This window comes from Erithacus rubecula (assembly GCF_903797595.1).
Source record: "Erithacus rubecula genome assembly, chromosome: 15".
Lineage (NCBI taxonomy): Eukaryota > Metazoa > Chordata > Aves > Passeriformes > Muscicapidae > Erithacus > Erithacus rubecula.
Genome location: NC_136667.1, coordinates 13,086,093 through 13,103,870, shown reverse-complemented (window position 1 = coordinate 13,103,870; position 17,778 = coordinate 13,086,093). Strand labels below are relative to the sequence as shown.

The window sequence follows — 17,778 nt, the reverse complement described above, 5'->3', positions numbered from 1 at the left end:
GATTCCAGGTATTGCAGAAAACAGAGTGTCAGGCACATCGCCAAACCCAGGGTTTCAGTAGTAAACCATGCAAATTCCATGCACCACAAAAGGCCATGTGAAATACATGTACTGTCACCTCCATGCTGAGTAACAAATATACTGATTTACAGACATGATTAGTGTTGCATGGATTACACATCAGTCCTTTTTAGGACTGGATCAATTCAGAAGTAGGTAATAAACTGTAGCTCTTAAGCTGTGAGGTAATAATGTCTCTATTACCAAAGCTTCCAACTGAATCAGATAATTTGCATTATATGTGTGTATGCATAAAAATGTGTATATGTAAATACTTATGTGTATATGCAAAGAGATTGACTTCAAAGCAGCATATTCCTAAAATCACCTTATTTTATAAAATTGTAACATTTACTTTTATAATTAATTTAAATAAATTGAACTTTCAAGATTTGCATTTTGCTTGCATGCTCTGTAATTTTTTAATTTGAAAGATAAGGAAATAGCAAAACTTCTCTAATGTGGATGTGGCTGATAGCATAAAGAAGTGTAGATGTGTAACCTCCCCCTGAACCACTGGTACGACCTCCTCAGATCTACACACAATTAGAAATACTGTTGATTAAATATTAACAGATGTAAAAGTCTGAATTATCTCTCTTTTGACTGCCTACAAGACTGAAGTAGCTAATGTCAGTAGATTGGGCACTGTATTGTTTATTATTATTTATCTATACAATCTTGCTGTTACATGCTTTCTGTGTTATGCTCAGAGATTTTATGTACTAAGATGTTTTGCTGGATTTTGTTCTTATGGAATTCCTGATCATATTAGTGTCAGCTTTTGTGATGTCTTTTAAGAATATAATGTATGTATTTTGTTCAGGTTTATTCCAGGGCAAATGAAAAAGAACCCTGCTGTTGGTGGTTGGCTAAAGTGAGAATGATAAAGGGTGAGGTAGGAGTATGCATATATACATATATATATTTTATGTTTACTTATACTTTTCTGTTTAAGTATTGATGTGCACTGTGGTTTGAGCTATTTTCTCTTCATTTTTTGTGAGTTTCTTGATTAGGACAGTTGCAATTACTATTAACCTCAACCTAAGAAGTCAAATTTTACTTGTACAGTTAACAAAAGTACATTTTCCTTAATGGTGTAATGCTCACTCATGTCATAAAATATGTGGCTTGGATGATTTTATTATTTTTATATCAGTTCTACGTAATAGAATATGCAGCCTGTGATGCTACGTACAACGAAATTGTCACAATTGAGCGTTTGAGATCTGTGAACCCCAATAAACCTGCAACAAAAGATACTTTTCATAAAATCAAACTGGCAGTTCCTGAAGATTTAAGGCAAATGTAAGTACAAGAGTTTCTTTATAACTTGTTTCAGAATGTGGGTCACTTAAGCCTGAGACAAGATAAATAAGATTGCTTTCTACTGCTCTAAATTAACTTTCTGAAATATAAGAATGTAAAAAAATACAAATATTGATATGGTCATATTTCAAAAATAGAAAAGATGATTTTTGATTTGCAGTTTAGTTCTGAAGGAAGAAACACTTTGTTCAAAATTTTAAGGTTTTTGTGTGGTGCAGATTAAGATTTTTATTCTTAGAGCCATTCAATGATGTACACAGGTAAATTGAATCCATTCTTGGTCAACTTATATTATTTGATGATGGCTCTGGGAATAATTTAACAATAATGAAACCTACCAGAGTATGATACAAAGCCAGCTAGCTTTTTCCTAGACCATGGGCATGTTGTCATATAGATACAGCTCTAAAAGTCAGATTGATACTGACTCCCCTTGTTTACCTTCAGGTCACTTTCTGCTTTCATTGAGATGCATGTTATTGCCTCAGTGTGGAATAAGTTATAAATTCAGGTTAGACTAAAACTTCATTAAGTTAGTGTTACAGTATACACAAGTTTACTCAGTGGTGAGTGGACACAGGAAACTTAGAGAGGTCAAGCACACCATGAGATGAGCATATGGTCATTAGAATGCTGCAGGGGTTAAAATGAAATCATACGTTTTAATGGTTTGTTGTGTGCTTGAAGTCTTGAACTTGTTGCTTATGGTGATTATAGCTTCTTAATGTACTTTTGTTTAGCTTGTCATTTCACAGATATACATACATATATACAATATATTTCTAATTCTACTCATGTGAAGACAAATGAAAGAAAATCAGTAAAATAAATTATATGGAATAAAGAGCTTGGAAATCTTTATTTGCATTATTTGTATTAAGGAATTATTCTTTTTGGCTGTTATCCATAAATGCAGTGGTTACTTTTTTTAACTTTGTTACTTTTTTATTCCTAGGTGTGCCAAAGAATCTGCGCATAAGGACTTCAAAAAGGCAGTTGGAGCTTTTTCTGTAACATACGATTCTGAAAACCACCAGCTTATTATTTTGGTAAGTACAAATAGTTCACAGTACCATTGACAGTGGTTTGTTTCAAGAGTCCATGTGTAAAGCAGTGTTGTGTTTATTAATGATTCAGTCAATCAACGATGTAACCACGAAGCGGGCGAACATGCTGATTGATATGCACTTTCGGAGTCTTCGCACCAAGTTATCCCTGATACTGAGAAATGAAGAAGCCAGCAAACAGCTGGAGGTATGTTGTTTGTTTTCCCTGAAGTAATTCGAGTGAAACACATAATGAAAAAAACTCATGTGTTTCTTAGCTGGTAGGACTTGCATTGAGGTGAAAGTGATGATGTACTGATAATAGTCTAGGGGGTAAAAAAGGCAGATGGAAGTGTCCATCGAGCAATGATGTTTGCAGTTATAGCACCTATTCATTCAAAAACTCATTTTTATCAGCAGGATTTGTGGGGAATTAAATACAGATATGTAGATATGCATATAAATGTATTTGTTTTGTATTTTGAAGCAAAAAATAGTTAGGTGTCATTGCATAAATAAAGCCATGTATTAGGCAGCTTTAGAAATAGATGGGAGTAAATATGTCATGATACTGACAGGACTAGAACTGGATGTAGCAAAATAACACAGCAAAAATGAGATGGAAGGGGTGAAAACTGATGTTGGTAGAATGTATGAAGGGATAGGTTTGTCTATAGATAAAATGTTAGGAAATAGTCTTATAGCAGATACAGCTTCTGATACTCCTGTGACTGGGGAGTGGGTGTTGACTGGCAAGAAGCTTGAGTCATACTTGTCCATGGGTAAAAGAAAAAAAAGAAAATAAGAGTAGGCTAGGAAATAAAGGGCTCTTTATACATCAGAATTAACATTTTTTCATGGTTTTTCTCCTATCTGCAAATTAGAAAAAATAGCAATATTTCTGAAAACTTTTTGGATTCACTGTCAAGAGCCAGAGGTACCACTTACACTACTGTAACTCAGTTTGACACAGGTGTATACCAGCAGTGTTTTTGCTGAGTGAGGTTTCATTCCCCCTTCCCAGGAGTTGCATCTATTTGAAGTGGGATGAAGTCATGTTCAGGCCTCCTGTATCCAGTGGATATACTCACTGTTACAAGAAGTTCTCGCTTCTGTTACTCTGTTCAGTATCTTGATTTCTGTGTTTCAGAGTTGAAATCCAAGTTTGTTTGGGTTTTGATTTTTTTCAAGATGAAGGACGGACCAATTTTTCCTCATTGGTGTTCCTTACTGAGCACTGCACTACAGCTCTTCAGTAATCATTCTTCTTTATCCTCCAGAACTGACAGTTGTGTGGGCAGTTTACTCTTGAAGTGCAAAGTATTATTTTGGAGGTGGGAAGTACAACAGCCTCTTTAGAGTTAATTCTCTTTACATGCCCCCACAAATGCATGCACCAACAACTGTTGTCATTGATTCCTTTCCCAAACTAATCTTGGATTCTTTTTGTCTTTGTAACACTGAGTCTTCGTGCTGCTGTGAAAGTCTCAAACTCAATTTAGTTCTCACTGGAAAACTATTGTTGAACTTCAGTTTCTACCTAAGCAGTACTTGAACAAAAGTTGTGAGATAAGTATATACAGTTAAAATTTGTATGACTAAAGTTGGCTAGTTTTTTTCATTTTGGCATTTGTATTTCTGGTAGTTAGAATGAATATAAAATCAGTTTCATCCAAAGCTGAAAGGAAGAGCTTTAGATAATAAAAATCATTCTCATGATTACTGTCCAGACAATGACATACCAACAGATTGCATGTGTACATTTGCAGAAAAAATATTTAGTGAACACTTTGGGCTTCACTGCATTGTTAATAGCAGCTCACTGTTTTCATCAAATCCACCTTTGTAGGTGTCTCATAATCACTGAACTTTTAACATCTGCCACTTCTTCTAGCAGTTTTACCTATTTTGTTTTCTGAGTCATTATCACTCGACCAGCTTCTTTTGTTCAATGGAGTTTTTGTTCCTATTTGTTGTACCTTCTTTTTTTGCATATTATCTTAGTGACTTGCATGGCTCAAATTCTCAAACATGGTTTGTAGAGCATCAAGTAAAACAACTGACTATTTTTTGTTTACATTCTTTCCCAGTGGGTGTGACTTAGCTGTTTTGAGTGTCTGTCACACACTGAAAAGCCTGAATTTACAAGTATTCTGCATTCTCATTTATATTTTACTGTATCTAAGTAGAATTCAGTTAGGCTGCTGTGTAGGTATCAATACATTTACTTGCATAGGTGTTTCTTATTAATGTATTGGAGGGAAGTAGAATACAGAATTTGTGATGTTTAAATAGAACAAACTTTGTAGTAATTTGCAGAAAAGCTAATGATGTTTGAGTGTAGGCAGTAAAACTAGTTTGATTGTCAGAGTCAAGTTCCTCAGTGATGATGTCGCTTCATCTTTTCCACATGTTGAAGATAGTTAACTGATCATTGTCTTGGTCATCCTGTTCTCTTACTTGGCTGTCTATAAAATATGTCAGCTAGTAAATCAGCATTTGGATTAAAATGTAGAACTATGAGTAATTAAAAACAACTTCTGGTTTCCAAGTTGTCTGTAATGTAGGTAGTAAACTGCTTGACAGCACTCTCAGAGTATCTGAAGTATTTCTTAACACATGGATACTTACACTACTATCTACTGTAACCAGTTCTTTGAAACAGTGATTTAGCACAGGATATTTACCAACATTTTTAAGCAGGAGCAGGTCAGAAAGCAGTACCAGTTTAGCTGGAACAGTATGAAGTTTCTTGTGGGCAATTCCTTGATGTTTTTCTCAACATCTGTAGGGTCTCATTTTGCTGACATTAAACTGCTAATTTGAAGTGTTCATATGTTTGCCTTGACAGAAGTTACACAATGCAGAAACGTGGATGGGATTATATATCTTGGCTTTTATTTTGTTTCTTCCATGGACAGAGCTTTTGCCTTAATAGATTATCACAGTTGGAAATTCTCTTATCTTCCCACAATGCATTGAACTATTGCTCCTTTCCTATGTTCTGTTGTGCTTATGCTTGTGAGTGCTCAGTATGACCCTTCTGTTACGGTAGATTAATGATTCCTCGATGAAATTCTGAACGTATTTGCTTTCTGAATTCAAACAATTTTTGTGTTGCCATGCATAGGCACTGATTCTTCAGTTTTTTTGAGTGAAGTAGGTATCCACAGTTGCTCTGTTTTATATATAAAAATTTTGTATCAGTGGTTGAGTTATTACAGTTTCACCCACCTGTTGATATTGGTGTCTTTTTTTTCTCAGAGATCATAAGGTTTGCTTTAATAATCACCACAGTTACTATTTTACTGCCTTATGAGTGCTGTCTTACCTAGTAACACCTGATAGCTGTAGCTATTAAAGAGTAATTCAAAATAGAGGTGTCAGCACAGCTAGAAGGTAGCCTTATGTTAATATTTAAAAGATTTCTGAAGTAGACTCCTTGGTGGTTTTGAAGCTAAAATAATTGCAGTAAAGGGATTGATTGAATAAAAAGTAGGCTAAGCACCTGATTGAAAAATAGGCTTGAAATTTATGTTGCTTTCTCTCTCCAGTGTACTGGAGAGGCAATCAAAGTGAGACATTAGGTTTTTCTTCAGAGTTCTAGGCAACTTGCATCCCGGTTCCACGAACAATTTGTAGTACGTGAAGACCTAATGGGTTTGGCCATTGGCACTCATGGTGCTAATATTCAGCAAGCCAGAAAAGTCCCTGGAGTGACTGCCATTGATCTTGATGAAGATACTTGCACATTCCATATTTATGGAGAGGTGAGTTCCCTTCTTCATCATTTCAGAAAATACCTGAAAGAAATGAGCAAACAAAAACCTTGGAGAAATGAATCTTGTATCTTACACATCTTTCTGTTGTAGGATCAAGATGCGGTGAAAAAGGCAAGAAGTTACCTTGAATTTGCTGAAGATGTCATACAAGTCCCAAGGAATTTAGTAGGTATGTTTTTTCTGTAGGCTACCTCCATGACAGTCAGGGAAAATGCATTTTGAGAACTGTGCTGAGCTAGAATCAATGTGCTGATGTTGAAGTACAAGGCAGAATAATTTCTGGATTGCGCCTGAGAATTAATTGCTTCCCCCATACATGTCCAGAGATCAGAGATGAATCTGCAGTGTCATGTTTTCCTAGTATACTTAGAATAATTTCTTTGACATACATTTGTCTTTTTTCTCCTGTCCTTTTACTGTTTAGAAGTAGCACGGTGGGATGAAGAAAATCTAAAATACTTCCATTTCCAAATACTAAAAAAAGGCCTTAAGAGCACATGCAGCCCTTGTATATTTGGAGAAATCTTTTAATGAGCTTTTGATGCTACAAAGCAAAATAAAAATCTGTAATTTCATTTAGTAGATAAGAAAAGAGCAGAGAAAATACTTTATGGTATAACATAGTCCTAAAAGCAAATACTTTAATAGGTTTGTCTGGGAGTGTATGAAAGCTGGTGTTGAAGCAGTGTGAAATTCTGTAGTGAGACAAGTACTAAGAAATGTGGCAGCTCAGTCTGGAATTAGTTAAAAGCTGTTGTTTTCTCTTCCCTATTCTCTCCTGGTTTTACTAGTGATAAGTGAAAATGAGAGGCTGCCATCATGATTTTAATTTGAGGTCTTAAAGTCTATTTCTCTTTAGAACTTAGCAATGTATTTTCTTGTCAGATTTTCATTTCTATTCTTAATTCTTGACCTGGGCCCTTTAGAATACAACTTTGGCTGGACACTATGTTATGACTAAAATAAGTTATGTTTAATAGTTTGGTTTTTAAAATTCCTAGAAATTTGCTGTAAAAATGCAGAAAGATTTTTTAGATGTATGTATATACTGATTTTTATTTTTTTTTTTTAGATCTAAAGAAAATGCAAACAACTGCATTTTTCTATTTAATTATATTTTTAAAAATTCAAATTGAACAAAAAATCCAAACAAATTAAAAACCCACCCAGTACGTTGTGATTTTTTTAAAGAGTGTATGGACATTTTTATTTGAAAACATTTGTGTGTGTTGCCAAATCCTCACAAAAACTTTGATTGGAGTAACTGATATAAGTTGTGGTGGTTTTGGGGATTTTGTTTTATGTACTTTTTAAAATCACTACCAAGGCTTTTTTACATTTATTAGTAAGATGTTGTTACATTTGCCAGTAATATGTAATGATGTAAAATACTCAGATTAAGTGCTCAGAAGTAGTTTTTGACACTCATAACAACCTTTGTCATTGAGGAGGAACTTACTGGCCATATTTTACCATGTTTTCTGCAAATATTCCTGTCAAAAAAGTTGAAAATCAAAAATGAAAATTTATTTAGCTTTGAGTGATAGGAGCCATAGAAGTCTTTTATATCTAAATGTGGCATTTAATTTCTTCTTCATTAATTAATTGTATCAGACAAACAGTAGCTATTATGCACTTGGGTTTTTTTTACCTCTGTTTTAGTGATGTGCCAATAAAAAAAAGCTAATGTTTTAAGTTTTCCAGCAGTTTGTTAAATAGAAATGCTTTTTTCTCTTACATGCAGAAAACATATTTGACATCACTCTTTCAAGCTTTTCTTGAAAACTGTGATTGAAGGATGTGGCCCTCCCTCATCATGCCCCAAGCAACTTAGTTTTCCTGCCAGTTTGCAGACAGCACATTGTTTTGCTGAGATTGGAAAGAACTAAATTTTCATTTTCCTTGTCTCACACTAGAATGTCTGCTTCAGAAGATACATGTCTGCATTGCTGGCGTTGGAGTATAATTTATTTCCATTTTTGTCTTTGACTTTTTAGTGAATTATAAACTACTGGGAAATGTCTAAAAATCTCAGTTTTATGGAATTTTACATCTCCCTCAAACAGTATCTTTGATAGCATTTTTTCAACTAAAATTTTGTAGATGAACTAAGTTTTGCTTACATAGTTACAGCAAATGTTAGGACACTATAAAAGGATTTTTGTTTTAAATGCAAATAGAAATGTTCATAATTAAATGAAGTTATCTTTAACGTACCAAAGTAATGCCAAATAAACAGTCAAGGTATTGAGTGTTTCTGTGATCAGTGTGTTTTATAAGTTAACACAACAAGTTTGTTGATATTTTAGTTTGTGGTTTGTCAGCTAAGTCTTTATTGTAGAGGATTAAGGCATTTTGGACAAGTTCTTGTGCTGGTATATAAATGGTCTTGTCTAATTAGAGAACAGCAATACTCTCAGATTTGGGGAAGACCATAAAAGTGGAATGTTCTGTATGTTCTTTCTGTAGGAAAAGTAATAGGAAAAAATGGAAAACTGATTCAGGAGATAGTGGACAAATCTGGCGTTGTAAGAGTGAGAATTGAGGCTGAAAATGATAAAAATATTCCACAAGAAGAGGTATGTTTTCAGTTAATACCATTTTTCTTTTTATTAATTAGTTATATTCTACTCAATGTTAAAATAAATTCTTCCTTGTGTCTTTGTAGTGGTAAGATAAAGTGTTGATTAATGTGTTTTCTCATGGATTCTGTCTTTTCCTATTAATGCTGAGGAGCATTTTTATATAACTTTGACTTCTCTGTGTTAGAAAAATGCTTTGTGAAATTTACTGGTGGTGCACTTTCTTAGCGATTTCATGTTGTTCCTGTTGGAAGCAATGACATTTCCCAGCATGTGCTATATATTCATATAAATCCATATATATGAAACCTGCTGGTTTCATTCATTAATCTGCCTTGAGTTTGATTTTTTTTTTTTTTTTTATATTTTTTACCTGGTTTAATTTTTCATTAGCAATTTTTCTTCTGCTGCATTGAGGGGCAAGGTTGTGGTATGCAAAAAAAACTTAAAGCTTGAAGGTTTTAACATCTCAATGCAAAAAGACTCCCTGCAGTTTCAGATGTGAAATGTGCTTAAAGAAAACTGAACTGCCTTTCATTTACCTCAAAATCCAAATATTTACCAGCTAAGACACTTTGCTACGTTGGATAAGCTATGAAATATGGTTTCTGGAGCCCTTATGTTCTTGCTTGAGTAGTTATTTCCTCTACTCTTTTATCACTTTAAGACTTACTGAAAATCCACAATCCAATTTCCATCTTTCTGTACAGAGGGGCTAAGCAATTACCTAAGGGCTTTTTACTGTTTTACTAGATTTACATCTGTTCTGAAAAGGTAAATGGTCAGTATTTAGACGTAAAGGTTTCCCTGGTCTGTCATATTTCATTTTGAAGGATAAATTCCTGCAGCATAAAATTAGTTTAATAAGAAAGAGGGTGCTGCTATTGCTGCAAGCTAGAGAATCACAGAAGGGTAAAAGAGTACTCATGGCTGCAGGGAGTTTGTATGGGTTGTTTTTTGGTTTTTTAATTCTGACTTTTAAAAAGCTGATTTGCTTACATTTTTCTGTCCAAAATGCAGCTTTTAAGGATTATCTTGAAAGGTCTTTTTTACCTGTCAAGCTCTGCATTCATACTTCTGTTTTACTGGCATTGCTTGTACTATTTCACATGTTAGTTGTGTCATGCCAGGTGCAATACAGAAAACTGAGATCAGATTTTGACAGGTAAGAGTTAGTACTTGTAAATTGAATGCAGCTTTATTTCAACTCTGAAATCCAAATAATCTTCCAATGTGTGAATTTAGATATTATAGTCCTTCTTGCTGTGGAACAGTAGTTCCATTAAATTTTAATACAGCACTTGGTTCTTTTTACGTGACTGATATGTTAGAATACTACCCATTAGTTTCAAGTGCAGTTTTATACATCCCATAATTTTATAACAGGCTATCTTCAATCTTCTCATATTTTAAAATGAAATAACTGTTTGTTACAGTTATATATATATTACTTTTATCTCTAAATTTATTATGCACATAAAGTCTGCTCAGTATTCCCCACTTGTTGTGGAGAGCTTCCCCAAGTTGAACATAGGAACTTTTGCTTTGAAGACAAAAATAAGGTTCAATAAATAAGCACTTTGCTGCTTTTGTATGGCTGAAATTGCTTGATATGGTTACCAGCTCATATTCTTAATAGCTAGCATTGTTATATCTTGAATCCACTGCCATAAGCAACAGCAGGCCATTTCCTTAAATGCCCTTTTAAATCATTTGTCTAGTCATCGTTTAATAATTGATACTGTGAGCTAGTTAATGTCAGTTTAGTAGAAATTTCACTGCTCTTTATCAGGTTGTATAAAATATTTATGAAACCTAAAATACCCTAGATAATAAAACATTTCAGTCAACAATGCCCATGGCTAAAGAATTTCTAATGCTCATGAAAGTCAGTGCTAATGCTGAGGTTTCTTAGGACTAGAGGACCATGAATATATTATTTTTCCTGGTTTCTTAATGCAGATGTATGAGGTCTAATGTAAGGTTTTTGTCTGTAAAAGAAATGGAGAGGGGAAGAAAACTAAACACAATCTTAATAGACTGGCCACTCCTGTGCAACCTTGGCATACTCTGCTTTTAACTTTTAAGACACTTTTGTCTCAAATAATTTTATTTCTTCAGCGAACCTTTATTTTGCAATGCAGTTCTGCAAAGGGTATGTGTACGGTGGAAATTAAAGGCTTTTTTAGAGGTAGTGATGAGATAGCAAAACAATATTTGAGATAATCAGTAGGTGTGCTCTGGTCTGCAATGGCATTGGGCTTCAGCAGCTTGAGTGTTGGAGATGCTCAGGTTAATGTCTGCAGTCCACAGTGAAGCTTCTTCTGCCCAGGTGATGCTGCAGCTGCTGAACAGTCAAGTTCACTCCTTGGGCCTGTGTGGGCTGCACTCACACCTCACCATGAAATGCTGCAGGGACCTGTCTTAGTGTCAGAAGTTTTGGTGTAGAAATTGTCTTTTAATTGCTAATGTTTACTTTGTTTTCCATACTCAGTGAGGCCCTTTTAGATGGGTAGTTTATTTTTCACCTGCTTTGGCTGCCTAAATTAATCTTTAGGTGTTTTGTCTCCCAATGCCATAATTTTAAACTTCAGAATTTCCAGATTTGTATTTTCTGTATATTTATTGGCTTGCTTAATGTGCATGAAGGGTAGAAGAACTATAAATTAGAAATCATCATCTGAAGTACTAACTCTTTATTGAATATTTTTTTACTTTTTTTTTTTTTTTTTTTTTACAACTGTAGAGATATTCAAGAAGGATCAGGTTTTGTTTTGTGATACAATGTTAATTTGATATACTTTCTTAAATGCTCAAAAGTAGACCAAAAGCAGCTGGTGTTGGAGAATGGATGCAGTCAGCAAAGGTGGTATTTTGAAGGGAAGAAACTTAAAAGTGTTCTAAATTGACTCTTCTTCACTTGTTCAGAAAAATAAATATTGACATTGTGATGCAAATTATCTAAATCTGCCTATTTAAAAAAGCTCTCTTTGCATAAAGGGATTTAGACTACATGATGTAGTCAATATCAGAATTAAAAATATACCGTTGTGTCACTTTTTCAGTTTTGCTTATGCATGATGTAAGAATTGTGTTCACATTTTACAGTGATAAGTTTGGTTCCTTTCAGTATTCGATGCCTAATCAATAACCAAAGCCTGTTATTACTGTGTTTTAGGGAATGGTACCATTTGTGTTTGTAGGAACCAAGGATAGCATTACTAATGCAACTGTTCTTCTGGATTATCATCTTAATTATTTAAAGGTAAGGATAATGATGCTGTTTTACCACTGTTTTTTTTCTATCAGTGCTTGGGAGTCTAACAGTGTGATGATGATAATCTGTTCAGGTCCTGAGGCTTTTGAAAAATTAGTATTATAACAGGTTCTCTGTCTAAAAAATGAATGTTTTTAATAAAAGAGTGATTTGTCTGAAGAATGGGATGACAATTTTTTTCAGGATGCAAATTACAAAAGAGTAGGGGGAAAAAAAAAAATCTATGTCAAAATGTGCTTCCAGCTGTATATATGAGAGTAGTCTGTCCTTCATGCAACTGCAGAGCAAACAGCCTTCCATGCAGAATCTTGTATAAAGTGGGGATTTTTTTAACACAAAAATGCTAAACCACCTTTTCTGTAATGACTTGGCATTTTGTACCCGAGTATGTTTTGTGGGCAACTCGGCTTTAGATGTGTTGGCTTCTTGGCTCTGTAACTTCCCCAGTAGTCTGTGATGAATGGTCTGTTGTATAGGGAGCAAAAAATATCCCACATTGTTGTTTATAATTACTTTTGCCTGTGGTGAATGTGGCCACGTGCCCAATCTTCGATGGCAGGGCCAGATCTAACAGTAGGGACAGCTTTGAGTTCATTTAGTTAAATAAGGTCTTGCATCTCTTTTGAAGCCTTCAGACTGTTCATGATTTGCTATTTGTCCAATCAGTGCAGTAGCTATCAGTGAATCATTTAGAATGCTAAAATTTCTATACATTATTGAACTTCTCAGTGCAGGTAATCGAGGAAGTCAGGAGAAGAAGCAACTTTTGTTTTCTTACCAACTAAGTCACTTACCTTTTAGTCCTGCTTTTATTAATATTCTGGAGCAGAGGTACAGCAGTTCTGCAGCTGTCACAAGGCAGAGGCAGAGAAGGACCAGATGAAAACTAATACTAAAAATCATGTTCACATAAAAAGCATGCTCACTATGATTTGAAAAGAGATTTCTAGTTTCAACTTTTGCTGCCTAAAATGTACTTGCTTGTGAGTCTGTACTTAAATGGGTACTGACATGTAAGTGGAAAGTGTTTAATAGCCAGTAATTTTACTTTAGACTGATCAGTTCATTGTCAGCTTTAGTCACTTTGTCTTAGTGTTCTCCAACCTTCCTGAACACAAATAAATCAGTCTGTGTTATAACTATTGGATAGATTCTTATCTCGGGGTTTTATCTTGGCCTTCTCATCCCATTAAACATAAAAACACTAAACATTGTTATCTTAGTGGCATGTTGCCTTAATGATTCAGAATAATGTCCTCCAGTTCACTGACAAGAAGTGGGACAGACTTGTTCCTCAAAGATTTTCATGTTTTTATGCCTCCAGGCAAAGATTAAGGAAACTTTTTGTAAAAGATACATAATAGTGTATCAACATCAAATGTACTGTATCAGCTCATAGTCATTTCTACATAAAAAGAAGAAAAGCAGACTTGGTTGGAATGACTGTAGTGAATTCTCAGGATCTTGAGAGGAAAGACTAATACCAGGATTCACAGCCCCAGACTGCATGAAGGTGGACTTTGGCCTGTTCAGGGATGTGCTTGGAAGGATCCCATAGGATACATTCCTGGAAGGAAAGCAGGTTTGGAAGAGCTGCCTCTTTAAGCATCATATTCTCAAAGCTCAAGAATAGTCCATCTTGATATGTAGGTGTTCACACAAAAGTAACAGTAGGCCTGCAGGTATCAGCAAGGAACCTGTGGCTAAATTAATATAGAAAAAATGAGGATACAAGGAGTAAAGTAAGTATGATGCAAATGGAGTATAAAAACAGTTTGAGCAGGGATGAGTTGAGAATGGCAAGGGATGTTAAGGGAAACAGGAAGGGCTTGTGCAGGTATATGGGCAGCAAAAGAAATACAAAGAAAATACTGCTGCTGGGTGGAGGAGGGAGATTGCTCTCAAACAGAAAGGGTGAGGTACCGAATGTCATCCTCAGTTTTGAGTTTTTTATTTGTAAGATTTCTGCAGAGAAACACCAGCCCCTTGATACCAATGGGAGAGTGGAGCAAGAAGTCTTAGTCTTCCTAAATGAAGATTGAGTTAGGGAATCATCTTAAGGAAAAGAGATACACACCAAGTCACTGATGGGGTGCATTCCTGAGTACCAAAGCATCTTAGCAAAGTTCTAGCTAGACTAAGTGACCTGCAGAGGATGCAGTGTCAGAATGAAATTTCTATCAATGGATTTCTCCCTAATTAAAGAAAAAGAAAACGGGATTGCCACTTTGATGTGAGCTAGATAACATCTGAAACTGGCAAAGGTACTCCTTGAATATGCCTTGCTGTATCTCTTCTACTTAATTGTGTATGGTGAGGATGCTGCCTGCTGGTGCCTCTGTGCCTAAGTTACAGCACTTTTATCTCTGTTTCTATGCTTCCTCCCATTCCTCATACTGTTAATCATCATTATATAGGGTTTAGCAGCAGAATGCCTTCTTATGAATCAATACATCAGAATTGTTTAATAAGTTTGATATTTGTTATGTGCAGCAGTGTAAAGAGCTTGTGTTCTGATATCAGTGCTTTTCCTTGATTATGTGTTTTAAACAAACCTAAACTTGTCAAACTCTGCCACAGGAAGAATTGTGTTGGTGGCACACGGATTTGGACAGATGAAAGTCTTTTTGTTAAACAAATTATTCTTAAAGCTGAGTTGCTGCTTGAGTATTGAATAGAATATCAGTTGCCATATTTCTTTTTTTTCCTCTGAGACCTGCATGTGTGCACATGCAGATGGTTAAGTAGTAGTTGTAAATGGCTTGTGTTTGCACAGGAAGTGGACCAGCTGCGTTTGGAAAGATTGCAAATTGATGAGCAACTGCGACAGATCGGAGCCACTTCCAGGCCGCCCCCGAACCGTACGGACAAGGACAAAGGGTACATGGCCGAGGACGGGCCGGGCCTGGGCCGCGGCAGCCGCCCCTACCGGAACCGCGGGCACAGCCGGCGTGGGCCGGGCTATGCTTCAGGTAGGCGCCCACAGGGACACTGCGCCTCTCACCATGGCCCGCTGCTCTCGTGAGCTAGAGCTGTTACTAATACAAATCGAGTAGTAGTGTTTGAAGATTATATAGAGATTTATGCTGTAAGAAAATATTTGGAAATTTAGTGCTTTCCTGTAATCTGCACTGATTGCCATGCAGTTCTGCTTCTTACAGCATGCTTCTGTCTTCTACGTTATGGAGAATATCTAGTTATTCCATAGTTCCCTAGGGTGAGGATGTTTATTTTATTTATATTTTGAACAATTCCTGACAATGAAGGATGTTTTCGTTTAAACCTGTGTGAGTCTATCCTAATATAAATGTTTATGGGTGAAAATACAGTGTAGCTCAATTTACAGAAAAGCTATTTTCTTCATATTAAATTGAACTCTTATATTTTTACTAGAGGACCGTAGTCACCAAAATAGCGTGTTACTCTTCAAAACCTTGGATAATTGATTAATGAATAGTTTTCCAGATTGTGCTTCTTCAGAGCAATCTTTCTTCATTATCCGTAATGTAGATCAGCTGGTGTTTGTCCTGACTGAAAGGCCTGTAGTGTGAGCTTTATAAGAAAATCTTAGCTTGTGTTCTGCATAGTACAAAATTAATGTTTTTGTGATATTTACTATTTGTAGAGGATGTGAACTCACCTTGCTAATAATATGAGTTATGGGGGTGAAATGGGGATTTCTGTCAATAAAGGTGATCTATTAATTGGAAAAATTGCAACAGCCATTTATTTGATTTGATACATTTCTAGCATTTTGACTTTGTTCTCTGCTTTTGTAGTCTGTTACAGGCTGTTTCAGGATGGAGTATTTTTCTTTTTCATAGATGAGTTGCAGTGGTGAGAGGAGACAGGACAGGTTATATTTAGAACTTTCAGTTGTTGAAATATGAAGGATTCTAGTCAATTATACTTAAGTTTTACTGGACTTTTACTAGATCTTGTATGTTCTGTAATCTGTTGATATACTGATAACATCAATTTTAAATATGTGGCACACTTAATTATTTAGCCTTAAACCCACAACTAGCTTTTATTAGTCTGTCTTGAGTTTTAAACAAGTAATGTATATTACGCACCTTTCTGTGTTACGTATGTTACAGAGGTTGGGAAGCAAAAACATCCCAAAACTGTCTATTAACAAAAAGAAGAAAAAATTTAAGTATCTACATCTTGCATTCTGCTGTAGTAATTTCATGCTAAGCTACACTGGCATGTTTGGATTTTTTTCATCCTCTTTGATAGGAACTAATTCTGAAGCATCAAATGCTTCTGAAACAGAGTCTGATCACAGAGACGAGCTGAGCGATTGGTCGGCGGCCCCGGCAGAGGAGGAGCGGGACAATTACCTGCGCAGGGGGGACGGGCGGAGGCGCGGCGGCGGCGCCCGAGGCCAAGGCGGGAGGGGGCGCGGAGGATTCAAAGGTGATGGAGACTCCTTTTGGAAACGGGGGTTGGTGTGGGAATCCTAAAGCAAACTCGCTTCTGCTAGCTGCTCCTTTTCTCATCTGTTCCAGCTCCCCACCTGGTGGCCTCTCCTGACTTCTCTTTGTTGGTCTTTTGAATGGAGTATTTTGTTTCAGATGTGTTGAACATTGAGCAGAGGGAAATAATTCTTTTTGACCTGCTTTATTTTGAGGGAGTTTTCTCTATTATTTGTTTTCTTAAAGTGCCTCTTGGCTCAAGTTATTGTCCTGTGCCATCACACATGGACAAGAAATCAATTTCTAGCTTGTCAGTAGATGCAGAAAAAGTTTTTAATGTCTGTATTACTCATTCAGCTGTCCGTATTCACATCTTCTTGTATTTGATTTTCATGGCACAGGATAATAATGTAATTTATGTGTTCAGGGGAAAGGACCAGGCAAAAGTAAGGTGGGAAAACTTCAGAAAGTTAAAACTATATACATGAACATATGATGTTTCATTATATTTATTTGTTAAAATACTTTTCTTCTGCAACTCTGCTTGTTTCTTGGAATGTTTTTTTCAAAGTACAAGTGCTGCTTAACAAGATTTTTATAACAAAGTAATGTATAATTTAGTAAGCTTATAAGCCATTGAAAAATATGAAGGTATTAAACACTGCTGATTGTACTTCTGTTTCGTGGTTAATTATTTTGAGAAGTAAGGTTTTTTTTTCAGTTAGTAGTCAGTCTTTTTTAAAATGTGGTAGTTTTAAATGCAGGTTTTGTCTGCATTATAATGTGAGAACATTTTCTTTAGTGATTCCTGGCCCACAGTTTAAGAACTGTTACGTTATTAATTATATTAATGAGACAAAATTCTGAATTCCCTATTGTGCTTGTGTAAAATTGAAGTGGCAGAGCATCATGTCTTCGTTGAACAACTTAGTTGGTAATTTCTTCTTCCAGGCAATGATGAACAGTCGCGAACAGATAACCGTCAGCGCAACTCAAGAGAGGCAAAAGGGAGGACAGCAGACGGGTCTCTTGAGGTAACTCTTCTCACATGGCAAGTCTGTACTGTTAAAATTGCATTGTGTCATATAGTGGTAGAGTCTTGCAAGTGACATAGTAGCCTTGTGATTCTGTATTCTTTGTCTCCCTAATCGCATTACAAAAGTTGTGTTACAAAATGATAGATGCTCAGGATTCTAAAATACATCAAGCAATTTAAAGATGCAATTTTTTTAATGCCTGTCTTGTGAAAAACTGATAAGTCCCAAGGATTGACTAACC

At 35.6% G+C, this 17,778-nt stretch overlaps 1 protein-coding gene across 6 annotated transcripts in view; it reads left to right on the top strand.

The window, feature by feature from the left end:
- FMR1 (fragile X messenger ribonucleoprotein 1) overlaps window positions 1-17,778 on the top strand; it is a 30,987-nt gene that overhangs the window by 9,803 nt on the left and 3,406 nt on the right. For 3 of the 6 annotated variants that reach the window (XM_079318618.1, XM_079318623.1, XM_079318621.1), the window contains 11 exons: window positions 887-958; window positions 1,223-1,371; window positions 2,348-2,441; window positions 2,530-2,646; window positions 6,038-6,208; window positions 6,311-6,389; window positions 8,690-8,799; window positions 11,981-12,067; window positions 14,856-15,051; window positions 16,358-16,501; window positions 17,452-17,534. In XM_079318618.1, the coding sequence (XP_079174744.1) occupies window positions 944-958; window positions 1,223-1,371; window positions 2,348-2,441; window positions 2,530-2,646; window positions 6,038-6,208; window positions 6,311-6,389; window positions 8,690-8,799; window positions 11,981-12,067; window positions 14,856-15,051; window positions 16,358-16,501; window positions 17,452-17,534 (1,245 nt within the window). In that variant the 5' untranslated portion in view covers window positions 887-943. Of the gene's footprint in view, window positions 1-886; window positions 959-1,222; window positions 1,372-2,347; window positions 2,442-2,529; window positions 2,647-6,037; window positions 6,209-6,310; window positions 6,390-8,689; window positions 8,800-11,980; window positions 12,068-14,855; window positions 15,052-16,321; window positions 16,502-17,451; window positions 17,535-17,778 lie in introns of all 6 variants that reach the window. The other 3 variants (XM_079318619.1, XM_079318622.1, XM_079318620.1) reach the window with 1 other exon arrangement.